We start from the raw sequence: 27,679 nt of genomic DNA on the forward strand, positions 1-27,679 counted from the left end.
GGTAAACACCCGGGGGCAGCAGAGAAACACTATCGCCCTCGACTTCATGGGGCCTCCGGTTGGACACCCCTGTTCTAAAGTGTTTGAGGCTTGTGCAGATGAGGATGGAGCTTGCAGGAATGCAGCAGGGACAGGAAAAGAATTTATGGGGACAGGACGGGAAAATGAGTTCCTGTGAGGAAGTGGAAAAATTTGTCCCTATATCATTCTCTAGATGTGAATAAACAGGTTCATGGCCTTCGTTTGCCAGGCGCCATCTAGGGGCACACTGAATTGTCATTGCGCTCAGTTATCGTTGCGCTCAATTGTCTTGCGCTGAGTTATCCTTGCGCTCAATTGTCTCGCACACTATTGTCTTTGCGCTGAGTTGTCTGAGCGTTTTTGTCCGCACACGATTGTCTTGCATGCAATTGACCTGTCACCGAATACACATGTGGATAAAGGTGAGCCAGTGGATGTAAACTTCTCCCTCCGTAGTCGCGGCTTCAGCAATCGCGGTTTCGATTATTTGCAGTTTTTAGCTTGCTGGCTCCTCCCCCCAAATTATGTCAGTTTGCATAGAGAAATCGCTGATTCCAAGCATTTACAGAGAAAAATCGCTGCTTTCCAGCACTTCACCATGTTTTGCCTCGCCTTCAGGAACAGGCCAGGTCTCACACTATGTTAGCGGTTTCACCATATTCACGATGGTTTTAATAGAAAATTGCAAATAACATATGAAAAAGTTATTCGCGGTTTTTCTGTATTTGCAGGTCTGTTAATCCCCTATCACAATGAATACAGAGGGAGAAGTGTAGTGTATCTAGATTTTCAGAAAGCTTTTGACATATTTCTTCATGAGAGGCTCCTGAGAAAATGAAAGTCATGGGATAGGAGGCAATGTTCAGTGGTGGATTAGGAATTCATTATCAGACAGAAAACAGAGGGTAGGGTTAAATGGCCATTTTTCTCAATAAAGGAGGGCAAATAGTGCAGTGCCGCAGGGATCTGTACTGATACCAGTGGGACAAGCACGTGGAATCTCTTAGGGAGAGGAGGAGATAAGAACACAGAATAGTTAATCTATGGAGAATAGTTAAGCTCTAGAATGCATTGCCAGAGGATGTGGTAAGAGCAGTTAATGTACCGTATTTTCACCCATATACTGCGCACCCGTGTAAAACGCGCACACGGGTATAGCGTGCGGGGAACAGAAATTTATGTAAAAATTTTTTACTATAGCGCGCACACGCGTATACCGCGCATGCCGCCCTGACTCTCCTCTCGCCGCCCCGACTCTCCGTTCGCCGCCCTGACTCTCCTCTCGCCGCCCCGACTCTCCGTTCGCCGCCCCGACTCTCCTTTCGCCCGCCCCAGCTCTCCTTTCCAAAGGACCACTCGCACCCCCACCGAAGACCGCTCGCACCCCCACAGCCTCCCCCTCCCGCATGGAGAAGCTGCCTACTGTTGTTTCCGGATGCCAGTGAGCCCAGCTGCTTCCTCTGCCGGCGGTCCCGCCCCTTCTCTGAGCCCTGTGCTACGTTGTTTCCTCTTCCGGCGGTCCCGCTCTTTCTCTGACGTCAGAGAAAGGGCGGGACCGCCGGAAGAGGAAGCAGCACAGCGCAGGGCTCAGAGAAGGGGCAGGACCGCCGGCAGAGGAAGCAGCTGGGCTTACTGGCATCCGGAAACAACGGTAGGCAGCTTCTCCAAGCGGGAGGGGGGGAGGCTGTGGGGGTGCGAGTGGTCCTTCGGGGTGGGGGTGCGAGCGGTCCTTCGGGGTGATGAATCGGACGTCAGTGGGGGGGAAACTATGTAAAAAAAATTTGTACAACGCGCTCACGCGTATAACGCGCATGGTTATGCACGGTTTGTAAAATCGTGTATAACGCGCGCGTTATATGCGTGAAAATACGGTAGTTGGTTTTTAAAAAGTTTGGACAACTTCCTGGAAGAAAAGTCTATAGTCTGCTGTTGAGACAGATATAAGAACATAAGAATAGCCTTACTGGGTCAGACCAATAGTCCATATAGCCCAGTATCCCATCTTTGAGGAGGACAATCCAAGTCACTAGTACCTGGCAAAAAACCAAATAGTAGCAGCATTCCATGCCACCGATCCAAGACAAGCAGTGGCTTTTCCCATGATTACCCTGGATCGGTAGTATGGAATGTTGCTACTCCTTGGGTGTCTGTCTTCCTCACATCTGATATGATAGCTTAGGGATCTGCTAAGCTATGTTATTCTCAGGCATTTTCACCTTCACATGGCTAGGGTCACTAAGCTCTCATGGACTCACTAAGCTCACAGGAACCCCCATGACTGAAAGGAAGAGGCTGTGGCTCAATGGGCAAAGCCCTGTGCTCATCTTCCAGAGGTCATGGGTTCATATCCCAGCACATATTTTAATTGTAGCATTCTACCTTGCAGGTGCACCTTTATGATCTTACAATGAGGTCAGCATTGTGCAGCTGCACACCTCCATTTGCAATGAAGTAGAAGCCATGCTAAGGTCTGTATCTGTATGTGTTTTTAAGCTTTGCAAATGAAGTTATGCATGCAAGTTATATACTTTTTCATGTGCTTTCCTTGCTTTCAGTAATTAGCTGATTGGAGCACTGTTTAGTCAGAAAAAAGGGTAGCTTTTTAGCAAGAGACATAAAGCTTTTTTTTCATATGCTCTGCTTCAGTTAATGGATGTTTTCCTCTAATTAGCAAATAACATTGCTGTTTGTCCATAAAAATAGAAAGTTTTGCATGCAATATATCTGTTTTGATGTGCCCTGTTTATGTAGTGCCTTATTAAATGTATTTTGAGCTTAAATATGCAAAAATAAAAACTCAGAGAACTATTTAGCAAATTGCATTAAGGATGTCTAAACTGTGCCTAAGTTCCGTCCATAGAACTCAGGTCTATCTGAAGCCCAAACTATGCTCAAAAGTAGACCTGGTTTTCATTTGTCTACAACAGGGATGTCAAACTCAATCACATTAAGGGGCTGAAATCCAAAACAGGCTAAGTCGCAGGCCGGACCCCGCCCCAATAATAATACTAATTATAACACCATTTTTTCCATTCATTTTTCATATATACACACACAGAATATAATATTATTAAAACATAATGGTAATGGTTAACCACAAAAATAAACTACAGAAAACACACTGTATGCTTCTCAACATTCATTTCTACCAGAACACAGAGGTTCATAGACAACCCCGCGAAAGACAAAGGCGCGCGCCGACAACTGAGCGCAAGATGGAGGTGCGCGCCGAAGAAAATTACAGTTTTTAGGGGATCCGACGGGGGGTTTTGTTGGGGAGCCCCCCCAGTTTACTTAATAGAGATCGCGCCAGCGTTATGGGGGGTTGTAACCGTCCACATTTTACTGTAAACTTAACTTTTTCCCTAAAAACAGGGAAAAGTGAAGTTTTCAGTAAAATGTGGGGGGTTACAACCCCCCAAAATGCGGCATAATATCTATTAAGTAAAGTGGGGGGGTCCCCCCCACACACACCCTCATCGGAGCCCTAAAAACAGTAATTTTCTGTGGTGCGCACCCCCACACTACGCTCAATTGTCTGGGCGCGCCTTTGTCCCGGCGCACTTTTGACCTGACACCGAACACAGATAACTCCTATGCAAATATGGGGACCAAAAACTAAAAGTACTAATATTAAAAAAAACACCCTAAGATTCAAGATTCTGCATGCAGTATAACCCCCATAGAAAAAGAAACAAATGTATTTCTTCCTGAGCAGTGCAAAAGATAGACAGCAGTTTAAAATGCTCAAAACTTAATTCAAACACTAACTTGAAAATAAAACCATTGCCCCTACCTTTTTGCTGTCTCCCTCTCTCCATGCTGTGCCTCCCTCCAGTGGGTGTCTAACCTTCTGGCTGGCTCCAAACTGGTAGTTTTATGTGGCCCGCGGTCCGATGTCATCTTGTGGCCAACTCCGGTGTCATCTTCTGGCCAACTCCCTCCTCCCCACAGCCATAGTGTGTACGGAGCCGCGTGCAGCAGCTCCTCGTGCGTCCTGCACTTGAACCGGAAGCCTTCTCTTTGATGTTGCAATGTTAGAGGGAATAATTCTGAATGAGGTGTGGGACGTGTAAGGAGCCGCTGCACGCGGCTCCATGCACATTATGGCTGTGAGGAGGAGGGAGCCAGCCACAAGGTAAAACTGGGGGCATCGGCCCGCGGGCCTTGAGTTTGACACCTGTGGTCTACAATGTAGGCATGAATGGACATCCTAGGTTGCTCAGTGCTATGCAAATGAATTGAAGGATGCCCGTATTGAAGCCTCGCCCAGACCTATTCCGTTAGGTGTGAGTTTTACCAATGGGCATCCATGAAATTGTGGACGCGCCTACAAAGTGATGTCCACTTCCTTTGGACTTCCATGTGCCAATTATCGCTCGTTAAGACCCTTAAATGGCTCATTAACCACTTAGTTTGAATGCCTAAGTCCCGCTCAGTGTTAGGTGAGATTTAGGCGCCCTTTATAGAATCGGGGCCAATAGGTCTTCCAGGAGAATTGGTAGTAGGTTTATGATTCTTAGGTATAAAATAAATATAAGGAATTATTTGGAAACCTGTTGTACAAATATTTAAATTCCTTAAAAGAAATAATACCTTCCGAATTAGCTTTATTTAACACTTTGTGCACTAATTGTTGAAAATCTAATGTCGAATTGGTTGACAACTCTGTATAAACTGCTGTATCACATAACTGGCGATATCCTTCTAATATATAAGATGTTTTATCTAGAATTACAATTCCACCCCCGTTATCTGCTTTAATGATATCAATGCTTGGTTTTGTAATTTTGAAAGATTGTATCATATTTTATTCTGTTAAATTTCAATGTGCATAAGATCTTTAATTACCTTGTTCTCAAATGCTATAATTATGCTATCCATTGGTCCTGGCGGTACCCATGAAGATGGTATTCTATGTGTTGATAAAAATGAATCTTGTTCGCTATTTGAAGAACTTTGCAGATTATACTCTGCCGAATCAAAATAAAGTCTTAGTTTTAATGTTCTAAGAAATTGGTGTAAATATGAACATATTATGGATCATAAACTGGTGTCGGCACGACAGAAAGTCCCAATTCCAAAACTGATTCCTCTGATGTGCCTGTCAATTTCTCTTGAAGAGAAATTAAATATGGTAATTATCAAGTCTTGACTGTCTTGAGACCTGCTTTAGATACAACTTGTGTTGACGCTGTTATTATAGAAACAGATTCCGTAGGCGGCAGACGTAAAAAAGACTGTGGGAGTATTGATTCATTAGTTGGATTTGGATTAGCTAAATGGTGGATTGATCCTTAATTGTAACATCTTCAGTTGATAATTTACTCAAAGAATTAATAAATATCTTATTAGGCCGATTTTGTCTAGATTTACGATGACAATCCACGCATGGATAAACGTATTCCCTTTGTATAATCCAACTCATCACGACAAAACTTGGCTATCTTTTGCGTTCGAATACCTTGTTTATACAGTTCCATCTGTTTTAAATGTTCATTATAATGTTTATCATTCTTCAACATTCTTTAAGATGTGAAGTTTATTCGTAAGTTCTTTGCTTAAATCGTCAATTTCATTCAAGTCACCTATGGTTAATAGCACCAATTAAAAGGAACACTGAGTAATAACCCTGTTCCATCTTTCGACATACTCTGGATTATTCAGAAATCTGGGTTCTTTACATATTTGTATATACATAAAACATCATTGCACCCTTCCTATCCTCTACCAAAGGAATGATATGAAAGAAATATTTTTACTTATCTTAAGCTTTTCCAATGATATTTAAGTGATTGTTACCAAAGTCCGTTGCCAGAATTCATGGTAAACAAGCTTGCACTGAACACCATCATTATTTGTTAGTTATTTGATAATTATTGTATGTTATTATATAGGTGATCCTCACTAGTGAGTATTCTATTGATAACAAATTTGAGGATCGAGTTTCTAATAGATATACTCCCACATTATTTACATAGAAACATGATGGCAGATAAAGGCTAAATGGCCCATCTAGTCTGCCCATCCACAGTAACCATTATCTGTTTCTCTCTCCGAGAAATCCCATGAACCTATCCCAGGGATGTTTGTTACCGTATTTATGCCAGGGTTCTCTTGGCCTAAAGGTTTATGCCTAAGTTAGGTGCACGTTGGCCCATATTGTATAATTGTGCATATAACTAAAAAAAAACCCCAACAATAACCCACAATCCACTCCTAAGCACACCTACTTTAACATAGGTGCTATGGACAAGGCGCCCAACTTTTAGAGAATCATGCTTAGGTTAGAGAATCAAGTTAGGTGCCTGTCAATTAGTTCCAATTAATGTCAATTATGAGGTGTTAAGTGCTGATTAAGCCTATTAATCAATTAACCCTCCCTTTTTTACAAAACCGTAGTGCGTTTTTTGGCATAGGCCGCAGCAGTAAGAGCTCTGACGCTCATAGGAATTCTATGAACACTGGAGCTGTTACCACTGCAGCTGGTGCAAAAAAACGCGCTACAATTTTGTCGAGGGGGAAGGGGGTAAGTTAGGTGCCTACATCGGCTTAATTTTCTGTCTTTGATACACTTTGGTTCAAGGAAGGCTGTATATAATATAACTTACTTTACTATAAAAAAAATTTACAGCGCATCCCTTTCCGTGTTATCTCTATTGCACTCCTCCCCCACACTTCATTCTTATTATGCCACATACATATTTCCTACTCTGCAGTTATAAATCAAAGGCCAGAGTGCACATACTTCAGAATCAGTTTTAATATAAGATACGTACTCAGATGCCTGTCTTGAATAAACATATAGAAAGCCACATCTTAATGGAAAACATGTTTTGTGCCACAAGCAGAAGCCGTACCTATATGTCCAAAACTGGAGGTTGGGTTGATAAACTGAGCTTACAACGAGTCCTATCAGATTACAACAACCTTGTAAAAAGTCAGTCATGTCAAGACATTTCTTAGAGTCAGCAAACCAACTGACAAGGAAAAGGGGGTTGAAAGTAGCAGATCAAAGCGTGGAGAGGAAAAGTGGAAAAACAAAGCACTGAAGGCAACATAATGGGAACCCCTGGGTCCTTTTACAAAGCTGAGCTCCCAAGCAGCACACACTGACTGCCAAACCGCATATTCTATTCCTACGGGTGGCTCGGCATTTATTGTGCGCTACTTGACAGTGCTGCTTTGTAAAAGCCTGCCCAGATGTGATATGTTCGTTCACAGGGACATTTAGGAGTCTACATAATTATGGGGAAGGGATTTCACAGTTTGCAATTGACGCATGCATGGCAAGTGGTATAGTTTTACCCACAGAACACAAACCTAAAAATTATATATGCAAGTTTCCCAAACCATAATGAGAGAAATGGTTTGGAAATATGAGATTTTCATGATTCTCTAGGAATTTTGCTCATGTATAAAAGCAATCTAAGGGTCTCTTCTATCAAACTGCACTAGCAGTTTGTAGCGCGGTGAGCCGCACTGAATGGCCCATGATATTGCTGATGCTCATAGAGTTCCTATGAGTGTCGGAAACAGCATGGCCATTCAGCGCGGCTCTGAGACTGTGTAAGGCTAAGATGTCCTTTAGAAAGCAATTAAAAAACTTATTTACTAAAGTTTGTCATTAGTTTTTGGTGTTAAGCCTATTTTATAGTTTGTATTGTGCAAACTTTTTATTAGCTGTATGCTGTTTTTAGCAGATGTGCTGCAAGTTGGGGGGGAGTTGAAAGAGATAACGTTTATTGTTATATGTCTAAGTGTATTTAATTATATCTGTTTTTACTGTAATTCGCTTAGGCATTAAGCAGAGAAGAGATTTTTAAAATAAGTAAAAATTCACAGAATTAGAACTTCAGCTTCATTTCAAGATTTGGAAGTTTTTTTTTAAAAAGCCATACTTCCAAGTATTTTTCAGAGATGCCACGCTACCCAGTTCCAGTAGGAAGAGTTTAGAGTAGACCTGGATGTCGTCAGTATTCCAGATAATTATGGTTCTTTCACTTAATGTTTCTGCTACCATCTCTAATTTGATGGTGTGGCAAAAATGGTCCACTATAGGATGAGCATAAAAACAGCCAGTAGGTCAGACCATTGGTCCATCTAGACCAGTACCCTGTTTCCAACAATGACAAATCCCAGCAGAAACGCAAATAGTAGCAACATTCCATGCTATCAGGGCAAGCCATGACTTCCCCCATATCTGTCTCAATAGAAGATTATAGACTTTTCCTCCAGAACTTGTCCAAACCTTTTTAAAACCCAGCTATGCTAATCGCTGTTATAACATCTTCTGGCAATGAATTCCAGAGCTTAACTATTTGTTCAGTGAAAAATTATATCCTCCTATTTATTTTAGAGGTATTTCCATGTAACTTCATTAAGTATCCCTTAGTCTTTGTAATTTTTGAAAAAGTGAAAAATCAATTCACTTTTACCTATTCAATTCAGGATTTTATAGACCTCAATCATATCCCCCCTCAGCCATCTCTTTTCCAAGCTGAAGAGCCCTAACCTTTATAACATTTCCTCTTATCAGAGGAGTTCCATCCCCTTTATCACTTTAGTCACTCTTTTTTAAACCTTTTCTAATTCCATTATATAACTTTTGAGATAAAGGTAATCAGAATTCAATGCAATATTCAAGGAGAGGTCAAACCATGGAACGAAATAGAGGCATTATAATATTCTTGGTCTTATTTACTATCCCTTTCCTACTAATTTCTAGCATCCTATTTGCTTTTTTGACTGCCACCACAACTGGACGGAAGATTTCAGCTTAATGTGTACAATGACACCTAGATCGTCTTCGTGGGTGCTGACTCCTAAGGTGGACCTTAGCATCTGGCAACTATGATTTGGATTATTCTTCTCATAAGAACATAAGAATAGCCTTACTGGGTCAGACTAATGGTCCATCTAGCCCAGTATCGTGTCTTCATGGAGACCAATCCAAGTCACAAATACCTGGCACAAACCCAAATAGTAGCAGCATTCCATGCAACCGATCTAGGACAAGCAGTGGCTTCCCCCATATCTATCTCAACTTTTCCTCCAGGAACTTGCCCAAAGTTTTTTTTAAACCAGCATCATTAACCCGCTCTCACCACATCCTCTTGCAACACATTCCAAAGCTTAGTTATGCTCTGAGTGAAAAAATATTTCCTCCTATTTGTTTTAAAAGTATTACTCTAACTTTGAGTGTCTCCTAGTCTTTGTAAATCTTGAGGCAGTCAAAAATCGATCCACTCAGGATTTTGTATACTTCAATCAAATCTCCCCTCAGCCATCTCTTTTCCAAGCTGAAGAGCCCTAACATCATACAAGAGGAGATCCATCCCCTTTTTTATTTTGGTCGCTCTTCTATGAACCTTTTTTAGTGCCGCTATATCTTTCTTGAGATAAGGAGACCAGAACTGAACGCAATACTCCAGGTGAGGTTGCACAATTAAGCGATAAAGAGGTATTATAACATTCTTAGTCATATTTATAGCCCTTTTCTAATAATTCCTAGCATCCTGTTTACTTTCTTGGCTGTCGCTGCACATTGGGCACAAGGTTTCAGCGTACTGTCCACAATCACACCCAGATCTTTTTCTTGGGCGCTAACCCCCAAGATGGTCCCTAGTATCCGGTAACTATGATGTGGATTATTCTTCCCAATATGCATCACTTTGCATTTGTCCACATTAAATTTCATCTGCCATTCGGACACCCAGTCTTCCAATTTCCTACGGTTTTCCTGCAGTTTCTCACAGTCTGCATACGTTTTAACAATTTTGAACAGTTTAATGTCATCTGTAAATCTAATCACCTCATTCATAGTTCTCATTTCTAGATCATTTATAAATAAGTTAAATAGCACCAGTCCCAGTATAGATCCGTGCAGCACTCTACTCCTCCATTGAGAAAAATGACCATTTAACCCTACCCTTTGTTTTCTGTCCAATAATCAATTCTTAATCCACAATTGAACATTGCCTCCTATCCCATGACTTTTTCATTTTCTCAGGAGCCTCTCATGAGGAACTTTGTCAAAACCTTTCTGGAACTCTAGATACACTACATAACTGGCTCGCCTTTATTCACACCTTCAAAGAAGTCAAGCATATTGGTGAGGCAATTTCATGTTTAAGTTCTTTCTGTACCCTGGAATGTATACCATTCGGTCCAGGTGATTTATCACTCTTTAACTTATCAATTTGGCTTAACTCAATTTCATTCAATTCCTCCTCCTCATCACCCTTGAAAACCATTTCTGGTTCAGGAAGATTTCTTACATCTTCTTCCATAAAGACTGAAGCAAAGAATTCATTCAGTCTCTCTGCTATGGCCTTATCCTCCCTGAACACACCTTTTACTTCTTTATCATCCAACGGTCCCATGGATTCCCTCACAGGTTTTCTGCATTTGTTGTACCTAAAAAAATTGTTACTTTGCATTCTTCATATTTTTGTTTAGCTTTCTTTATCAATGCTTTGCATCTAACTTGCCAGTGCTTATGTCTCTTCTTTTTTCCTTCGTTGGAATCCTTTTTCCATTCTTTAAAGGATGTTTTCATGGCTGTAATAGCCTCTTTCATTTCGCCTTTTAACCACGCTGGCTTCATTTCCACCTTTTTTAATATGTGGTCTGGGCTTCCACGATGGTATTTTTAAACAACATCCATGCCTGGTTTATACTTCTGACCTTTGCCACAGACCCTTTAAGCTTCTTTTTAAACATTTTCCTCATTTTATTGCAGTCACTCTTAAGAAAATTAAATGTTGTTACAGTAGATATCTTTAGTGACGTCAGTCCAGTTATCAGCTCAGATTTGATCATGTTATGATCAGTTTCCCAGCGAATCTAACAGTTACCTCCCATACTATGTTCTGCATTCCATTAAGGACCAAATCTAAAATATCTCCCCCTCTTGTTGGTTCCTGGACCAGTTGCTCCAAGCAGTCATTTATGTAACATTTATACAGTCAATGTTGGGGTAGTTGAACCTTCTTGTTGTCATTGAACCTTAGGTTTGATATTATTGCCAAGTGCTGTTTTTTTTAGACTAATGAATAAACTAGAGCAGTGGTCTCAAACTCAAACCCTTTATAGGGCCACATTTTGGATTTGTAGGTACTTGAAGGGCCGCAGAAAAAATAGTTAATGTCTTATTAAAGAAATGACAATTTTGCATGAGGTAAAAAACTTTATAGTTTATAAATCTTTCCTTTTGGCTAAGTCTAAATAATAATATTGTAATTTATAGCTAAAGAGACATATGATTAAGAAACTATTTTATTTTACTTTTGTGATTATGATAAACATACCGAGGGCCTCAAAATAGTACCTGGCGGGCTGCATGTGGCCCACGAGCTGCACGTTTGAGACCACTGAACTAGAGCATGCTGTTTGAAATGGGCTTGTTCCATAATAGCATTCCTGGTATTGTTACTGAAGTCTTTTTTCTTCACTTTATATTTACTGTGGTTCTTTCTGCGGTAGATGGGAGTATGCTTTGAGACTGTTATTAGTAGTTGAAGTCACCCATTATTATATTGTTTCTCAATATGCCAGCTTTCCTAATCTCTGAAAACATTTCTTCATGTCTGCTCATTCTGTTCAGGGGGATGGTGGTATAACCCTACTCATATATTCCTTTTCTTCCCACATAGAATTTCTATTCATATGGATTCCACACTGCTGTGTCGTGCAGAATGTTTATTTTGTTTGATTCAATTCCCTCTAACATATAGCGCAACCCTCCCCCCTTTCCAATTTGATCTACTCTATCATTGCGATATAATTTGTCATCCTTCCACCAGGTCTCCGAGATGCTTATTATATCTACCTCATCATTCAGTGCTATATACTCTCCTACTTTAATTTTTAGACTTCTAGCATTTGTATAGACACTTCAAATTGTGTTTTTCCATGAATCTACAGGCTGCTGAGAGATGACAGGGATAACTTGACATGGTTACTCTGCTTCCCTCTTAAGTACTCTTGGCTTTCTTTCACCATTTTTGAAACCTCTTTATTGGGACTCCCTAAATGTTCTGATTCAACAGTATCCTTCAAGGATAGTCCACATCCAAATCATCTGCTCCTGAGCTTTCCACCCCCCCCCCCTCATCTTAGTTTAAAAGCTGCTCTATCTCCTTTTTAAACATAGGCGCCAGTAGCCTGGTTCCATCCCTGTTAAGGTGGAGTCAGTCCATCCTTTTGGAATAGGCTCCCCCTTTCGTAGAAGGTAGCCCAGTTCCTAACAAATCTAAATCCATCAAACCTGCACCATCGTCTCAATCATGCATTGAGGCTTCAGAGCTCTGCCTGCCTCCTGGGTCCTGCACATGGAATGGGGAGCATTACTAAAAATGCTACTCTGGAGGATCTGGATTTCAGCTTTCTACCCAAGAACCTAAATTTGGCTTCCAGAACCTCCCTTCCATATTTTCCTATGTCATTAGTACTTACATGTACAAAGACAGCCGGCTCCTCCCCAGCACTATCTAATATTTTATCTAAGTGACATGTAAGGTCTGCCACTTTCACACCAGAAGGCAAGTGACCAGGCAATCCTCATGCCCACCAGCCACCCAGCTATTTATGTGCCTAATGATTGAATCTCCAAATTCATCGGCTATCCTAACTCCTCCCTTCTGGGCTGAAGCCCCTATAAATAGATCCTCAGTGCAAGAGGATATTGCATCTGCATCTCCTGATGGGCAGGTCCTGGCTACAGGAACATTTCCTGCATCACCAGGATGATGATCTCCATTTAGGAGACCTCCCCCCTCCAAGGCAGCACAAGGGCTGCCAGACTGGTGGTGGTACTGCTCCACAACATCCCTATAGGTCTCCTCTATGTACCTCTGTCTCCCTCAGCAGTCATGAGCACACCAAACTAAATGTCTAAAGTTTAAGTAGGGCAAACCTCCTTCAAAATGCTGAGTAACAATATTCTAATAATGTGCACCTGATGTGATACACCTGTGTGTGATTTGAACCACTTTTAAGTGGGAGGATATGTGGGGAAGTCCTAATTTATTCCTGTTAGAATACACATTTTTGTGGATATCTTTTGTTTCATGAGTAAATCAAGGAAAACTTTTGTTTACCTGCAATTACATCACTTTCTTTTCCAGAGATAAATAAAAAAAGAGTTGACATTGATATGTGTTTATTTCTTAAGAAAGAAGTGAATATTTCACATGACTGTACATGTCAGTAAACAGCTCTCCGTTAATATTGAAAAATACTCCTATCTCCATCCCTCACAGTTCGGCTTCTGCCTGCAATACAACACAGAACTTATTCTGTTAACCTTAACTGCCAAAATCAAACAAACCTAAAGCATAGGACATCAAGCAGTCCCGCTCCAATATGATATATCAGCTACCTTGTAAACTATCACCTATTCTTAACCAAACTAAATGAAATAGACATTGAGGACACTGTACTGAATTGGTTCAAAGATGTCTTACAGAATAGGAATTACCTTTTGTGCAAGATGGTGTACTCTCCAGAAGCTGACAAGCATTCTGTGACATTTCCCTAGGATCTCCTATTTCCCTAATACTTTATAAACTTTTCATGAGTTCCCTAGGCCACATTAACTTCAAAAATGAATACCTCCCGTCTCATGCAAATGACATCCTTCTTCTTGTCCTGATCAAATGCAACTCTAATACCTCTGCTGTGAGTTCTCGTGAGTTCCTGCGGTCTCATGAGCTTAGAAGATTGCTCCTACCCTGGTACACTGCTGGACCACCAGGGCTTTCTAGAGATCTGGGAGGTAGGATGTTTTAAAGTCGGCTGGGACAGGAGGAGGGAGGGATTCCTACTGTCCCGGCTCACTGCTAGACCACCAAGGCTTACGGCAGGCCTGGAGAAAGGCTTGCAAGGTATCAAGGGAGGGAGTGGGGAGGTGTAGACTGCAGAGCCTGGCAGGGCAGGAGAGGGGGCTGAGTGCAGAGCCCAGCAGGGAAGGAAAGGGATGGGGGGGGGGTGCTGAATGCAGAGGCACTTGAATATAAGCCTTCCATTTTTATTCGAGTTAACCTTTTTCTCCCCTTTTTTAGAAGAAAGGTTACCTCGGTTTATGTTTGGATTGGTTTATATTCAAGTATATACGATAGTGTTGTATCATTCAGGTATTGAATGACCTTCCTCACAATTTATGTCTGCCTTTAACTCTTTCAACTGGATTGGAATTGAAACTACCGTACTGTATGTCTAATGTTTTCACTACAAACTCCTTTATTGTTGTATTATCTAAACAGCCAGTGTAATTCCTGAATTGTAAGTCGCCTTTACCCTAGATAGGCATAGAACAATCCAGAAATTGTATATTAGAATAATATTTAGAACATTTTAATTTCATGTTCTATCTATAACCTCTCCAGTCATGGTACATGAACTTGTTCGCATGTGAGAAGCTGAAAGCTATGCGGTTGGTAGTTTCACTACCAGCAGGGCCTCCCAAGGCAGGCAGGGGAGATACCAGGCTAATGATGTATTGCCCATCTGGGCAGCAGCAGAAGGGCATTGCTAGAGGTGGAGGATCCTGTTTGATGCGACAACGGCAACAACATCCAATTTAAACTGCACAGAAAAAAGACCCGACAATCTACTTCTGTATTCTGCCAGGAACACTTAATGATGCATTTCAAGTCACTAGGCCTCGAACACGAGTCCATGGCACCTACCACCTATGCTGTCCCCAAGTCTGTCCTTAATTCCGCCTCCAAGTCCATGCGTAGAACTAGGGAAAATGAAAACAACCCTATACCATCAGCATAACTCCCAGTGCATTATTTAACACCTCACAATTTGATGGCAAAAACGGCGATTAATTAGCACTGTGCGGCAAGTTGTCCGAATCCTCGGCATAACTGCACTTGCTCCCTGCCCGGGGCTGATGCAGCAACGGTCCCAGTGCCACGTGCACGGTCAGGTGACCTCTGACGCAGCCGGCCCGCGCGCTTGCGTCAGAGCGAGCCTTCAGGCCGGGCAGAGAGCAAGTGCGGCCGCGCTGAGCTATTGCCCGGAGAAGGAGGCGGTACTCGCACGTCTTCGGGATCTGGTTGGTACATAGTTGATCAGAGAGGCTCCTGCAGTCCTATGTGAAACACGCAGGGAACGCCTTCTCTCCCGCCCCCCTTCCCGTACGGCTCTCTGCTTCTAGCCAGTCTTTGCGGTCAGAGCCTGCAGCTTTCCTTCTCCAGCCCCCTCTCGCGTTCCTCTGACGCAACTTTTTTTTTTTCCAAGTCTCCAGCGTCCGCTCTCCTCTGACGCAACTTCCTGTTTCCGGCAAGGCGGGACGCGTTCGAGAAAGCGAGGAGTTGTGTCAGAGCGTGCGGGGTACCAGAGAAGGGAAGCTGCGGGATAGGTGGTGGGTGACCACAGGTAGGAGTTTGACGGTCGGATGGATGGGGGGAGGGAGAGGGGAAGAGCGAAACAGAGAGGGAGAGATGACAGACCTTGGGAAGAGGAGGGGGGTACTCGGTGTGTGAGGGTAGCCTAGTACGTATGCTACATGGTATTTCTGTGAGCTGGTGTGTGAGGGTCCTGTGCGCCGTAGGCCAGGGGGGGGGTCTTAAACAACGCCCCCCCACTCAGGAGTGCATGAATTGGTTAAACGTAGTTTGGAGAAGGTCTTGCAATCTGTAGACATGTATTGAAACTTTTTAGACAGTTATTAGTAAGTAATATAATTGTGTATTGCAGAGCAGCATACATAGCTGTCAGTCACTAGTAGACATGTAGTTTAGGAAGGCGGTGCGTGGGTTTCAGCGATCAATTAAATGGATGCAGAAGCCAGAAAAGATTAAGAACCCTTTCTCTAGGCAAGCCCTTCATCCTCACTCCCCTCTCCCCATTAATTTTCAGGCCCTTCACCTGCAGTCCCTCTCCAAAACTTTAATTATTAAAGTAAACAATATGATCAGCATATACTATAAAAATGCAGGTTAAACTATGTTTTATACTTTCTTTTAATAACTGTCAGGCTTATATGTGTTTTGCACTTATCTTCCTCCAAGAAGTAGTTTCCCTGGGCGACCATCTAATCTTGCCTAATAGTTGGGTCAGCTCTGCACCTCCCTGTCCATTCAGGGCCATCACCTGCTACTTTTCCTGCCCTGTCCAACAGAGCTGCTTTGCATTTGCCCTTTGCAACCTACCTAGTTATTCAGGAAGGTGGTGTTGGGAGTCATTTTTATATTATAAGAGATGACCAAGGTTAAGAGGGCAAGAAGGCAGCTATGTATGGCGTTATAAAATACTATGGATAAATCAGCAGAAATCACAGTTATATTTAAAGCTTCAGCAGTCTAAACTAGCTTAAGAGCTAGTGTAAATGTGTGTACATGCATACAGTCTACATAATCATGCATATTTTTTAAAAGAATGTATATGTATTTTGCAACTCTGCCTATATTTGCTTTACCTGTTAAGTATACACTTATCCTGTGGGGTAATTTTCATGAAACTTTAGTATGCAAAAAAAGTTGATTGGGGAGGATGAATTCTGTAAACGGTGCTCAAAAATTGGTGCTGGAAAAATCAGCACGAAATGCTGTTCTATAAAGGGCTGTCTAAGGTAAGCGTGCTTTATAGAAAAGCGCTTGGAGCAAATTTCTGCACCTAAAATTGAATGCTGGAATTTACGTACACCAGCTGAAACCTGGCGTAAATGTTGGTACCCAGCTCCCGGCATTTTAGTACATAAATAGTACTATTTGATAACAGTGCATGCAACTTTTTGGAACACCCATGCCTCTTTCCTAGTCATGCTCCCTTTTGAGTTGCACACTAGAGTATTTAGGCATGGGGTGTTACAGCATGCAAGTAGATGGCACATACAAGTTCCAATTAGTACCAATTAAGTGCAATTATTGATTATTCAGTTCAATAGGTGTGTAATTCTAGACAATCAGGTTATTTCCCCATGGCCGCAAGTCATATGCAGAGACTCGTTTACCAATTTAGTTGTGCATGCATCTTGCCACAGCACCTAAATTTTGTACTTGATCTTTCAGAACCATATATAGAATCCAGTGGATTATGTTCACTGAAAGGTACCAATATACATACAAATCTTTTCCAGAGATATGGATAGCAGTAGAGCTAGAGGACATGGATTGAGATTATAAAATGGTACACTTAAGAGTACTGTAACATCAGAAAGTACTTTTTCATGGAGTGGGTGGTGCAGAGTGGCACGTAAAATCGCTTCTCACTGATTTTATGTGCCACTCTGCTTGTTTCAAGCCATTTTCAGGTTTTATGCTCAAAGACATGTTTTGTTCATGTTTTTATCTTTGTACCCTACATCATCCGGACCCCTGAGGAAGGCAGTCTTGCCGAAACATGGACCATGTAGGATCTGTCAGAACAATCATACATGTATTACTAATTCAGACTTTTATTTGTATTTTTATTGTGAAGAGCGAATAAAAATCATTTTTCAGTACATCCACAGTCTGTTGTTTTTATCTACTATTTATTTTTCTTCATTTGTGGTCAGGGTTTTCTGGCAATAGTATTAATCCTGTATTGACAATGAATGTGCCTATGTTGTGGGCAAAATACAAAACCACTTTTCCAAGATTGCATGGCATGTGCAGTTGGCATTGTGTCAGATTGTTGTTTGTTGTGTTTGTAATGTTAGTGTTTAATTATGAAGGAGTGTAACCAGCACAGAGTGGCAGGTGCAGTTCTGACTACCTTATGGGTAGACTGGATACACCATTTACCAAGTTACTATGTTTTCTTGCTAACATTTTGAGCCATAAATTTAAGATTCTGGAGTATATGTTAGCCAAATAGAAGCTAGATAAAAGATTTCTCATGTTCTCAAGAAATGGACAGTAGTATCAATTTAATGGTTATTGCACACTGGAATGCTTTGCATCGGTAGTCTGACTGAGGTGGTTAAGAGTTTGCTAAAAGAATTCATATTCTGGCTATAAAAGTTTGGATTGGCCTCATAGTGAGCTCACTATCGTATAAGTGTTGGAGGTGTCTTGAGCTGTAGAAGTGAGTTGATAATGGCAGGTGTAAAGGCTCACACCTAAAATTAGGTGTGAAAATGATCTACGCTAGAATTCTATAAAGACAGTTCCATGTGGTACTACATTTATAGAATTTGCATTTTTAGTGCCCACATTCCCTGTGCCTAACTTTAGATCCCTTTTACTGAATGTACCTCTTTACGTATCTGGTACTTGCTGCTGGAAGAAACAGAATGCTTTACCGAACAAGTTTTTGATCTGATCCAGTTCGGTGGTTTTTATTTATTTATTTATTAGGATTTTTTATATACCGCCTATCAAGGTTATCTAAGCGGTTTTACAATCAGGTACTTGTATTAGACCTTAATAACATGTTTCTTTTTTTCTCTCTTTCTGACTTGCTTAACAGCAATCATTAAAGTAGATTAGATGTTAATTAGGTCAACTGATTATAAAAGAAAAAGGCCCAGGGATAGTTGTAGCAACCAGATTCTGCTGTGATCTAAAAACTGAGTCCACATCAGTACTTTTTTTTTTTCCTTTGGAAATTTGTGAAATGTTCCAGTTAATGTCTAACGTAATGGCTGAAGCAAAGGTGGCTGAGATGAGTATAGTTCACATAGAAAGGCAGAAAAACTGAGGCAAGTATTTGTAGCAAAAGGAGACATAGTCCAATAAACATCTCAGTTAGATTCAAGCCAAGGTTGAAACTTGGAACCGAGCCTTAAGCTTGGATGCAGAAATTCAGAGCAAAATGGAACCCAAACTGAAGATGGAATCTATGGCATACTAATGGGAAGTGCAGACAAAGGAAACTATATACATGATCCATTTAACAAGAAGCTATCTAATTGCAAATTCCAAGAAGAATGTAATTCTTGGAAGGCAAGAGTAACTCCTGACTGTGATGTTGCAGGTTACTTATTCAAAGGCTGGCTAACCTGGTAATATTTATGAATGGATGGATTGTAGTCGGATACAACTGAAGGAAAACAATATATTGCCTTTTCTGAGGTTCCATGGATCGATATCTCCTTGAGAATTGTGTGCAATTCTGGTCACTGCATCTCAAAAAAGATACAGCAGAATTAGACAAGGATATAAGAAGTACGAAATATAAAGAAAGGCTAAAGGGGTTCTAACCTAAAAGGCTCTTCAGCTGAGCAAAGGAAATGATTGGCAAAAGTACAAAGACTAGGGGGAAATAAACTTGACAAATTTATGTGTGCGGCCTTCTGAACTACATGGGCTGAGATTAAAGAAGATGTAATTTTTTATTATTTATAATTAAGATGATGATGGTTAGAATATGAAACATGTTTATTTTTAAGATTTATAACTTGCCTCCCAGCTCCTAAGGGAATATTTATGTTTTTGCTATTGGTTATATACGTTATTGTGTATGTTGTTGGATTTGTAATGGTTTCTGGTGCGACAGACACTCTATTCCTGAATTCCCTTCTCATGAGAATCCTTGTAGAGAGCCTCATTAGCATTCTTTTGCTCCACCTCCCATCCCTCTGGGCTGTCTTCCAGTTTCTCAAGTAGATTTCTGCACAGGATCATAGCGCATTGGGGACTGGTGATTCTAGTAGCACCAGACTGGCCGAGCCAGCCGTGGTATGCAGACCTGGTTCATCTACAAAGAAAACAAGGTTCAAATTTCCATGTCGTTCCCGGCTGCTCATGCAGAATCCAATTGCCCTGCAGGATCCAGAATGCTTGAGTTCGTGGCACTAGCACATAAGGGCTTTTCGGATGGAGTCGTCTCCTTCCTTTTAAGATGTAGGAAGAAGGTGACTATAACAGCATATGTGAATGCCTGGAAGTGCTTCCAAACTTGGTGTGCTCTGAGGAGTAAGGACCTGAGTTTGGTACCATAAGAATATCCTTACTGGGTCAGACTAATGGTCCATCAAGCCCAGTAGCCTATTCTCACGGTGGCCAATCCAGGTTCCTAGTACCTGGCCAAAACCCAAGCAGTAGCAACATTTCCATGCTACTGATCCAGGACAAGCTGTGGCTTCCCCCATGTCTTTCTCAATAACAGACTATGGACTCCTCCTCCAGGAAATTGTCCAAACCATTCTTAAAACCAGCTACGCTATCCACTCTTAACACAACCTCTAGCAATGCATTCCAGAGCTTAACTATTCTCTGAGTGAAAAAATATTTCCTCCTATTGGTTTTAAAAGTATTTCCCTGTAACTTCATTGAGTGTCCCCTTGACTTTGTAATTTTTGACAGAGTGGAAAATCAATCCACTTGTACCCGTTCTACTTCACTCAGGATTTTGTAGACTTCAGTCATATCTCCCCTCAGTTGTCTCTCTTCCAAGCTGAAGAGCCCTAATCTTTTTAGGCTTCCCTCATATGAGAGGAGTTCCATCTTCTTTATCATCTTGGTCATTCTTTTTTGAACCTTTTCTAGTGCCACTATATCTTTCTTGAGATAAGGAGACCAGAATTGAACGCAGGTAAGGTTGTACCATGGAGTGATATAGGGGCATTATAACATTACTAGTCTTGTTAACCATCTATTTTTTAATAATTCCTAGCATCCTGTTTGTTTTTTTGGATGCTGCCGCACATTGGGTGGAAGGTTTCATTTCTGTGGTGCTTGCCTCCCTAAAGGAAGGTCTGGAAAAAAGCCTAGTGGTTGGCTTCCTGAAAGTTCAGATTGCAGTGCATGTTTGGGCCTAGGAATAAAGAGCATTGTAGCTGCATATCTAGATGTGGCCTGGTTTTTGAAAGACGTTTTGTGTCTCTTTCCTTCGATGCTACAGCCTTTTCCAGCATGGAGTCTTAATCTGGTCCTTCAGGCACTGGCTAGCGCACCCTATGAACCTCTGGAGCAAGTTTCTGTGATGAACCTTACCATCAAGACACTGTTTTTGGTGGCGATCGCCTCAGCTCGACGAGTGTCAGAAATACAAACTTTGTCATGCAGAGAGATCCCTTATGCAGAATATCAGATTCAGGTGTGGTCTTACTCAAAGTCCCATATTTCTTAACAAAAGTGATTTCCAGTTTCCACTTCAACCAAGAAGTATGCTTGACTTCACTCCCTTGGGATTGAGAGAGAGTGAACGGGTGTTGAAATTGTTGGACGTGTGTAGACTCTTACTCAGGGCTATGGAGTTGGAGTCGGAGGAAATTTCGGGTACCTGGAGTCGGAGTCAGAAGTATAAAAAACTGAGGAGTCGGAACATTTATCTACCGACTCCATTTTTGAACTTGGCATACCAATCATGAGCGATTCTTTCAGCTATAGCACCCTCTATATACACAGCACAAATGTTGCGAGCAGCTTCTGCGGCCTTAGAAACTTGATTAAAAGCAAAAAGAAGGTGGTGTCGAAAATGCTCATTTCTCTCAACTTGACATTCCATTTTAACAATCTGAAAATTAACCAGTGCTGTGGAGTCGGAGTCGGAGGAAATTTCGGGTACCTGGAGTCGGAGTCGGAGTCTGAAGTACAAAAAACTGAGGAGTCTGAGTCGGAACATTTATCTACCGACTCCACAGCCATGCTCTTACTGCAGTATCTAGAGGTTACAAACAAATTTCAACTGTTGGATCATTTGTTCGTATTGGTGGGGGCTGCCCATAAAAGCTGACCGGTCTCAAAAATGACCATTTCCAGATGGATTCATATGGCTATTTCTTCAGCCTGTTTCGGAAGTAACATAGTAACAAACATACATAGTAACATAGTAGATGATGGCAGATAAAGACCCAAATGGTCCATCCAGTCTGCCCAACCTGATTCAATTTAAATTTTTTTTTTCTTAGCATCCACCTATATCTGTGAACATGCACCCCAATAGAAGTTTGGCTTCCTCACAGGCAGAATCTTTGGCGAAAGAAATCTGTAGAATGGCCACTTGGTCCTCTCTCCATATGTTCATGAAGTTTTACATCCCAGTTTCAGGAAAGATTAGGTTCTTACCACAATAAAATTATTTCTTGTAGACACACTCCATTCCTGAAGCCCACCCTCTCAAATGTTCATTTGCCTGCTTACTGCTTCAGAAGTGCCAGGGAATCTGGACATCTTGTTTCATTCCTTTATCCAACGTTAACAAGGATACGGGATGCAACTGCTGCGTTGATTAATCTAGGGCAATGCATCGCAAACTGTGTGCCGCAGCACACTAATGTGTCTCCTGAAATTTCAGGTGTTCTACAAGATGCTGAGGAGAAGAAGAGGCGCTGGCTGACTGCCTACAGTTCTTGTGAGAGGCACATCCTGTAGGCCATCAGCTGGTGCCAATGCCTCTCCTTCTTTCTGCATGTATTTCCCTGCCGGCACCTTCTACTGGCAGCTTAGAGCCCGTCTGGAGTGCCTTTGTGCATGTGCAATGTTGACGTGTTGATGTCACGCATTTTTGTGATGTCATCATTTTGATGTCGCGTACTTCCGGGATGCCTTGAGCCAAGGCCACTATGTTTATTGTGCCACAGCTCAACAAAGTTTGCAGGATACTGATCTAGGGTAACTATAAAATCTCTCACACTCTTAGTTAAGGTTGCGCTCAGGTTGGTGATTTGTTTGTGTTCACCTTGTTATATATTGCAAATGGTTACGTTTTGTTTTATCTGTTATATGTTACTTGGGGAGAGTTCCCATACCTCTCCCTATTCTGTTTCCTTTCCAGGGCTGACCCATCTGCTTTGGTATGAACTAAGGAGTTGGAGGACAGGCCAGAGGGATGGGAGGCAGAGCAAAGGAATGTGAGAAGGGATTGACTACTCACAGGTTCAGGAACAGTGTGTCTGTCTACTAGAAAGAAGATTATCGAGGTAAGAACTTAATCTTTCCTTGCTGTTCAATGAAATTTAGGTTTAAACGGTATAAAAATTTTAAAAATAAAATAAATAAATTTTATTTTCATCTAGCAATTTTTGATCGTTTACTGATTCTGTTTTTTATGTAATTTTTCTTGCTTTTTTCTTTCCAAATTGCTAGTGCAATGGGATAAGCCTTTTGTTTATTCATCCAGCAATTCAATCAAGAGGGTGTGATGTTGAGCATTTGCAGTTTGTGCTTAAAGTAATGTGTATATTCAGTGTTATACGTAGAGGATAATGGGAGTGGGGGGGGGGCAGCACCTTAAAGGAAGTAGATATGCTATATAGTATTTTCAAAAATGTAGGTGTTGCTTGGTTTTGCATGGGTTCAAATGCTGGTTATGAAAAAGTCTTCTTGGTCTTCTCCCAGGTCTGATTTAACCATTGGACCAGTTCATTGCACTAGTTCATTGCATCAGCCATAAAGGGCACCAAAATCCCCAGCCACTGATGCTGCTGCCAGTGAATTACCTAGTGCATTGGTTAAGTGTTTCAACCCCTCCAGCAGGTTCAGCATCTTTGGTCTCTCTTCCTCCTGCCCCCCTCCCCTGTGCTCACATGCTTCAATATCACTTACCTCTGCTTCCCCCACCCGGCTGCAATCCTGCCAACACTAGCAACATGAAAAGAGACAGCTCCCAGTCAATGACCTGTGTATAGGAAATTGCATCAGAAAGATGAGGGGGGGACAACAGAAGGAACGCACAGGAGCTGATCGGGGGCTCTCTCTTTTTTACATTGCTGCTTCTGGCAGGTTTGCAGGGCAGAGTGGGTATGGAAGGAGAGGGAGCATTATTGAACCACAAGGAGAGGGGCACCAATGTGGATAGAAGGGGACAGGGCACCAAAGCAAGTTTGCTCATAGTGCCACTATTCCTTGAGCCGGATCTGTCTTCCCCCCTCCTGTATACCTATGTTCTCTCTCTAAGGCTCCAAGGGGTTTTGTTTAATATATATTGCTAACTGTAGTGTCTCATTTGGTTTATTGTAAGAATCTTTACCAAGAGCATTTGAACCCTTTGCCAGATTAAAAGAAAAAGAAATATGGGTGTTTTTGGGTTGGGTTTTTTTTGTTGTCTTATTTTTTTTACTTTTTAGTGACTCAATAGTGGTTTTTTTTCTTTTGCTGAAAATTATTATTTTTTCATTCATCAAATCTGTTTTCTTTTTTACAAACAGTAGCTATAAAAATACTTGATGCTATGCTATAAGTATGAACCTGCAATAAAGAACATATGAGGTTTCCAGGGTGGGTCCACAATAAATTGATGGTAGTCATCTCATCCTTCCCATGGAGGCAGTTATGCTGGGATATATTGTCAGTGTGGCTGCAGGTGGTTGCCTTCCTGAAGAATTCCTTTGGAAGAACACATGTAAATTTTGGTTCTATGTGGTTTACAGTCAAAACAAATCAATTGTTTTCCAAACAAAAAAAATGAAATTGAGTACAATAGAGGATAAACGATACTTTGAACATAAAGGAATGCCTGATAAATGCACAATTTAAAAACTCCATCGAATTAGCCACTCATACATAACAGAAATTTCTGAAAAATATATTTTTAATCATCTTTGAAAAATAGATCATTACTTTGACTCCTGATATCAAGGGGAAGAGAGTTTAACCATTTTTGTGCAATAACAAGCACTTGGCATTGCAACATTTTAGCATTTACAATATTCTGTTTCTGGTTCACGTGTTAACTGTTTTCTTAATGGATGACCAAAATTTAATTAATGTTATTTCTGGTTTGTTTGTTTTTTGCAAAGACAATGGAGGATAATTGTTTACTGAAAAAAATCGAGATTGGCGTTTCAGAAGCAGAAAAACGGAATGGGAAGACTTCAATGAATATGCAGGAAACATATACTGCTTACCTCATAGAGACAAGGTAGATGCTAGCGCAGAATTGAAAGATTTATTAGCAGTATGTTTTTGTGTAGCAGTCCCTCTGAAAAATAGTACTGTAGTCCTGCTGCTAGTGACCACATACCCTGTTTCCCTGAAAATAAGACCTATCCCAAAAATAAGCCCTAGCATAATTTTTAGAGATGCTCCTAATATAAGCGCTACCCCCAAAATAAGCCCTAGTTAAGATTAACCCCCACGAATGTCCTGACACTCCCTGACTCTATCCCTGCCCGATTTGCAGAAAAAAATCGGACTCATCAATTCAGCAACCCCCCACCCCAGTGAGACCTGACATACATCCGTTCCGAGGCCTCCTAAAGTAGCAGCGGCAGCATTGCTCTAAATTGCTCTACTTCGCAGCCTTCCCTGAAGGGGCCTTCCCTCTTCCGCATCAATGATGTGGCAGAGGGAAGGCCCTGGTGGGGAAGGTTGCGAAGCAGCCTGTTCAGAGTGCCGCTGCTGCTTTAGGAGGCCTCGGAGCGGAGGTATGTCAGTCTCACAGTGGGAGGGTCGGTGGGGTTCTACTGCACAGGGGGATTGGAGGGAGTGATAGAAAGATGCTGCATAAGGGGATAGGTGAAAGAAGAGGAAAGATGCTGCACATGGGTGAGAAAGGAAAGAGGAAGAATTGGGGTGGAGGAGAGGAAGGGAGAGATGATTGTTTTACATGAAAAAAAAATAAGACATCCCCTGAAAATAAGCCCTAATGTGTTTTTTGGACTCCAAATTAATATAAGACACTATCTTATTTTCAGGGAAACACAGTAGAAGTAGGTTGCTATCTATGACGCACTTTGTGCAAGAAATTTTTAAAATGATTTGTGCTATGCTGTCCATAATCTGTTAACCTTAAACAAAAATAGGATTTGAAGCTCTTGTGGAGGGAACAGTTTTGTGTTTTTTGTTTGTTTTTTTTAACTTTCTGGTGCTGATTTGCTCTGTTTTGTTTCAAGTTTTAGGCTTACCGTATATACTCTAATATAAACCAACCCAAATATAAACCGAGGTGACCTTTTTTCCCCAATAAAAGGAGGCGAAAAGGTTGACTCAAATATAAACCAGGGAGTTAATATTCAAGAGCAGTGCCTTGTCTTGTCCTGCCCTGCAAGGCTATGCACCCTGTTCCCCCCTCCCTTGCTGCTCTGCCAGGCTCTGCACCCAGCCCCCTCCTTCCCTGCCAGGTTCTGTACCCTTCCCTCCCCCTGATGTCTTGCAGGCCTCAACCGGGCCTGCTGTGAGACCTGATGGTCCAATGGCTGCCAAAACTGGAGGGATCCCTTCCGCCTCTTGACTCAACCTGTTTCTAATTATTTTTATCTCTCTCCCCCGTGTACCTTAAGTATCGCAGGTGGTCCAGCAGTGAATCGCGGCGGGAGCGACCTTCCTTCATTCCTGCCTATGCAGCCAACTCTGCTAGTGCTCTGCACGGGCAGGAGTGAAGAAAGATCACTCCTGTCCGTGCAGAGTCGCTAGCTAATTGGCTGCTGTGAACTCATGGCAGCCAATCAGCTAGCAGCTCTGCACAGGCAGGAGCGACCTTCTTTTGCTCCTGCCCATGCAGAGCCGCTAACATTAGCTGCCATGAATTCTCGCAGCAGCCAATTAGCTAGTGGTTCTGCAATGGAAGGTCGCTCCTGCCGCGATTCACCGCTGGACCACCAGGGATATTTAAGGTACGTGGGGGAGGCGGAAGAGAGATTAAAATAATTAGAATTGGGCTGGGACAGGAGGTGGGAGGGATCCCTCCTGTCCTTACCACTGCTGGACCACCAGGTCTCATGGCAGGCCCGGCAGAGGCCTGCAAACAGGTTCGGGTCAGCGCTAACCTGAATATAGACCGAGACCCCCATTTTTGGCCCTTTTTTTGGCTTAAAAATCTCAGTTTATTTTTGAGTATATATGGTAATATACCACCTATCGTAATACTATCTAAGCGATGTACAGTATTGGTAAAATGGAACAACAGTGGGAACAAAACTGTACGGTATTGATGGGACAGTTGAGAGGGAGATTTTAAAAAAATCCAAAACAGTGTTATACTCCTGCAGTGAGTGTAAATTGGGAGACAATGGAGGGTTGTAATTAACAAATAAACTGCGATTCTTTGGCTTTAGATTTGAATGTTAGTCTAGTTCTCTTCATGAATACTGAATTTCATTAGAAAAACCATTTACTGTTTTTGAATTTTTTATTTATTTGGATTTAGTGCATACCTTTTTCAGTAGTAGCTCAAAATTTCTGTTTACATTCAGGTACACTACATATTTCTCTGTCCTTAGAGAGTTTATAATCTACTGTAAGAGGCTGATTGGCAGAAAGCCATGCAGTAGAGCCGGCTTAGTGAATGGCTTTTACTGTGAAATTAACTCCCAAAAAATTTCATGCCAGCATGCAAATTGTTAACACAATAAAAATGCAGCAATAATTCACATCTCATTGTAGAATGTTCACCGTTCTATCAGTGTGTGCATAAGTGGTCATTGGCTTATGAACTGATAGGTAGGGTGATACACATACAAAAAAACCCAAGCCAAGAGCAAAAAGCATTTGATATGACCTCTTCCCCCCCCAACACCTTAAAACACAATTCCCTGATGGCACTCATCCCTTGCCCTTGCGCCAACTTAAAAAAAAAAAATCTAGTATACTCCTTCCCCCCCCTCCCAGGTATACCTTAAAAAGGTAGGAGTGATGCCCACTTTCTCCTGCCTCTGCCATTTTGAAAAATGTTGGCACCTGACCCCATTTGATGCACCAAGTGAGGTTGGTCTGCCAAATAAGGGAATTTTCCCTTATTTGGTCATCTTCACTCAATCTACCAAATAAAGGAAACATTCCTCTATATGGCAGACTAACCCTACTCATTGCATCCCAGGATGCACAGTTCAGGG

The 27,679-nt window shown here is 41.7% G+C and overlaps 2 protein-coding genes across 8 annotated transcripts in view; one reads left to right on the forward strand and one right to left on the reverse strand.

Moving 5' to 3' along the window:
• LOC117361428 (TGF-beta receptor type-2-like) overlaps positions 1 to 14,948 on the reverse strand; it is a 145,448-nt gene extending 130,500 nt beyond the window's left edge. Inside the window, exon 1 of the mRNA XM_033946746.1 lies at positions 14,715 to 14,948. The gene's annotated coding sequence lies outside the window, so the exon portion shown is untranslated. The remainder of the gene's footprint in view (positions 1 to 14,714) is intronic.
• SNX4 (sorting nexin 4) overlaps positions 14,948 to 27,679 on the forward strand; it is a 167,484-nt gene continuing 154,752 nt past the window's right edge. For 2 of the 7 annotated variants that reach the window (XM_033946751.1, XM_033946752.1), the window contains exons 1-2: positions 15,198 to 15,414; positions 24,647 to 24,768. In XM_033946751.1, coding sequence (XP_033802642.1) covers positions 24,650 to 24,768 — 119 coding nt within the window. In that variant the 5' untranslated portion in view covers positions 15,198 to 15,414; positions 24,647 to 24,649. Of the gene's footprint in view, positions 15,092 to 15,197; positions 15,415 to 22,683; positions 22,829 to 24,646; positions 24,769 to 27,679 lie in introns of those variants that run through there. The other 5 variants (XM_033946749.1, XM_033946748.1, XM_033946750.1 and 2 more) reach the window with 5 other exon arrangements.

Source organism: Geotrypetes seraphini, chromosome 5 (genome assembly GCF_902459505.1).
Source record: "Geotrypetes seraphini chromosome 5, aGeoSer1.1, whole genome shotgun sequence".
NCBI lineage: Eukaryota > Metazoa > Chordata > Amphibia > Gymnophiona > Dermophiidae > Geotrypetes > Geotrypetes seraphini.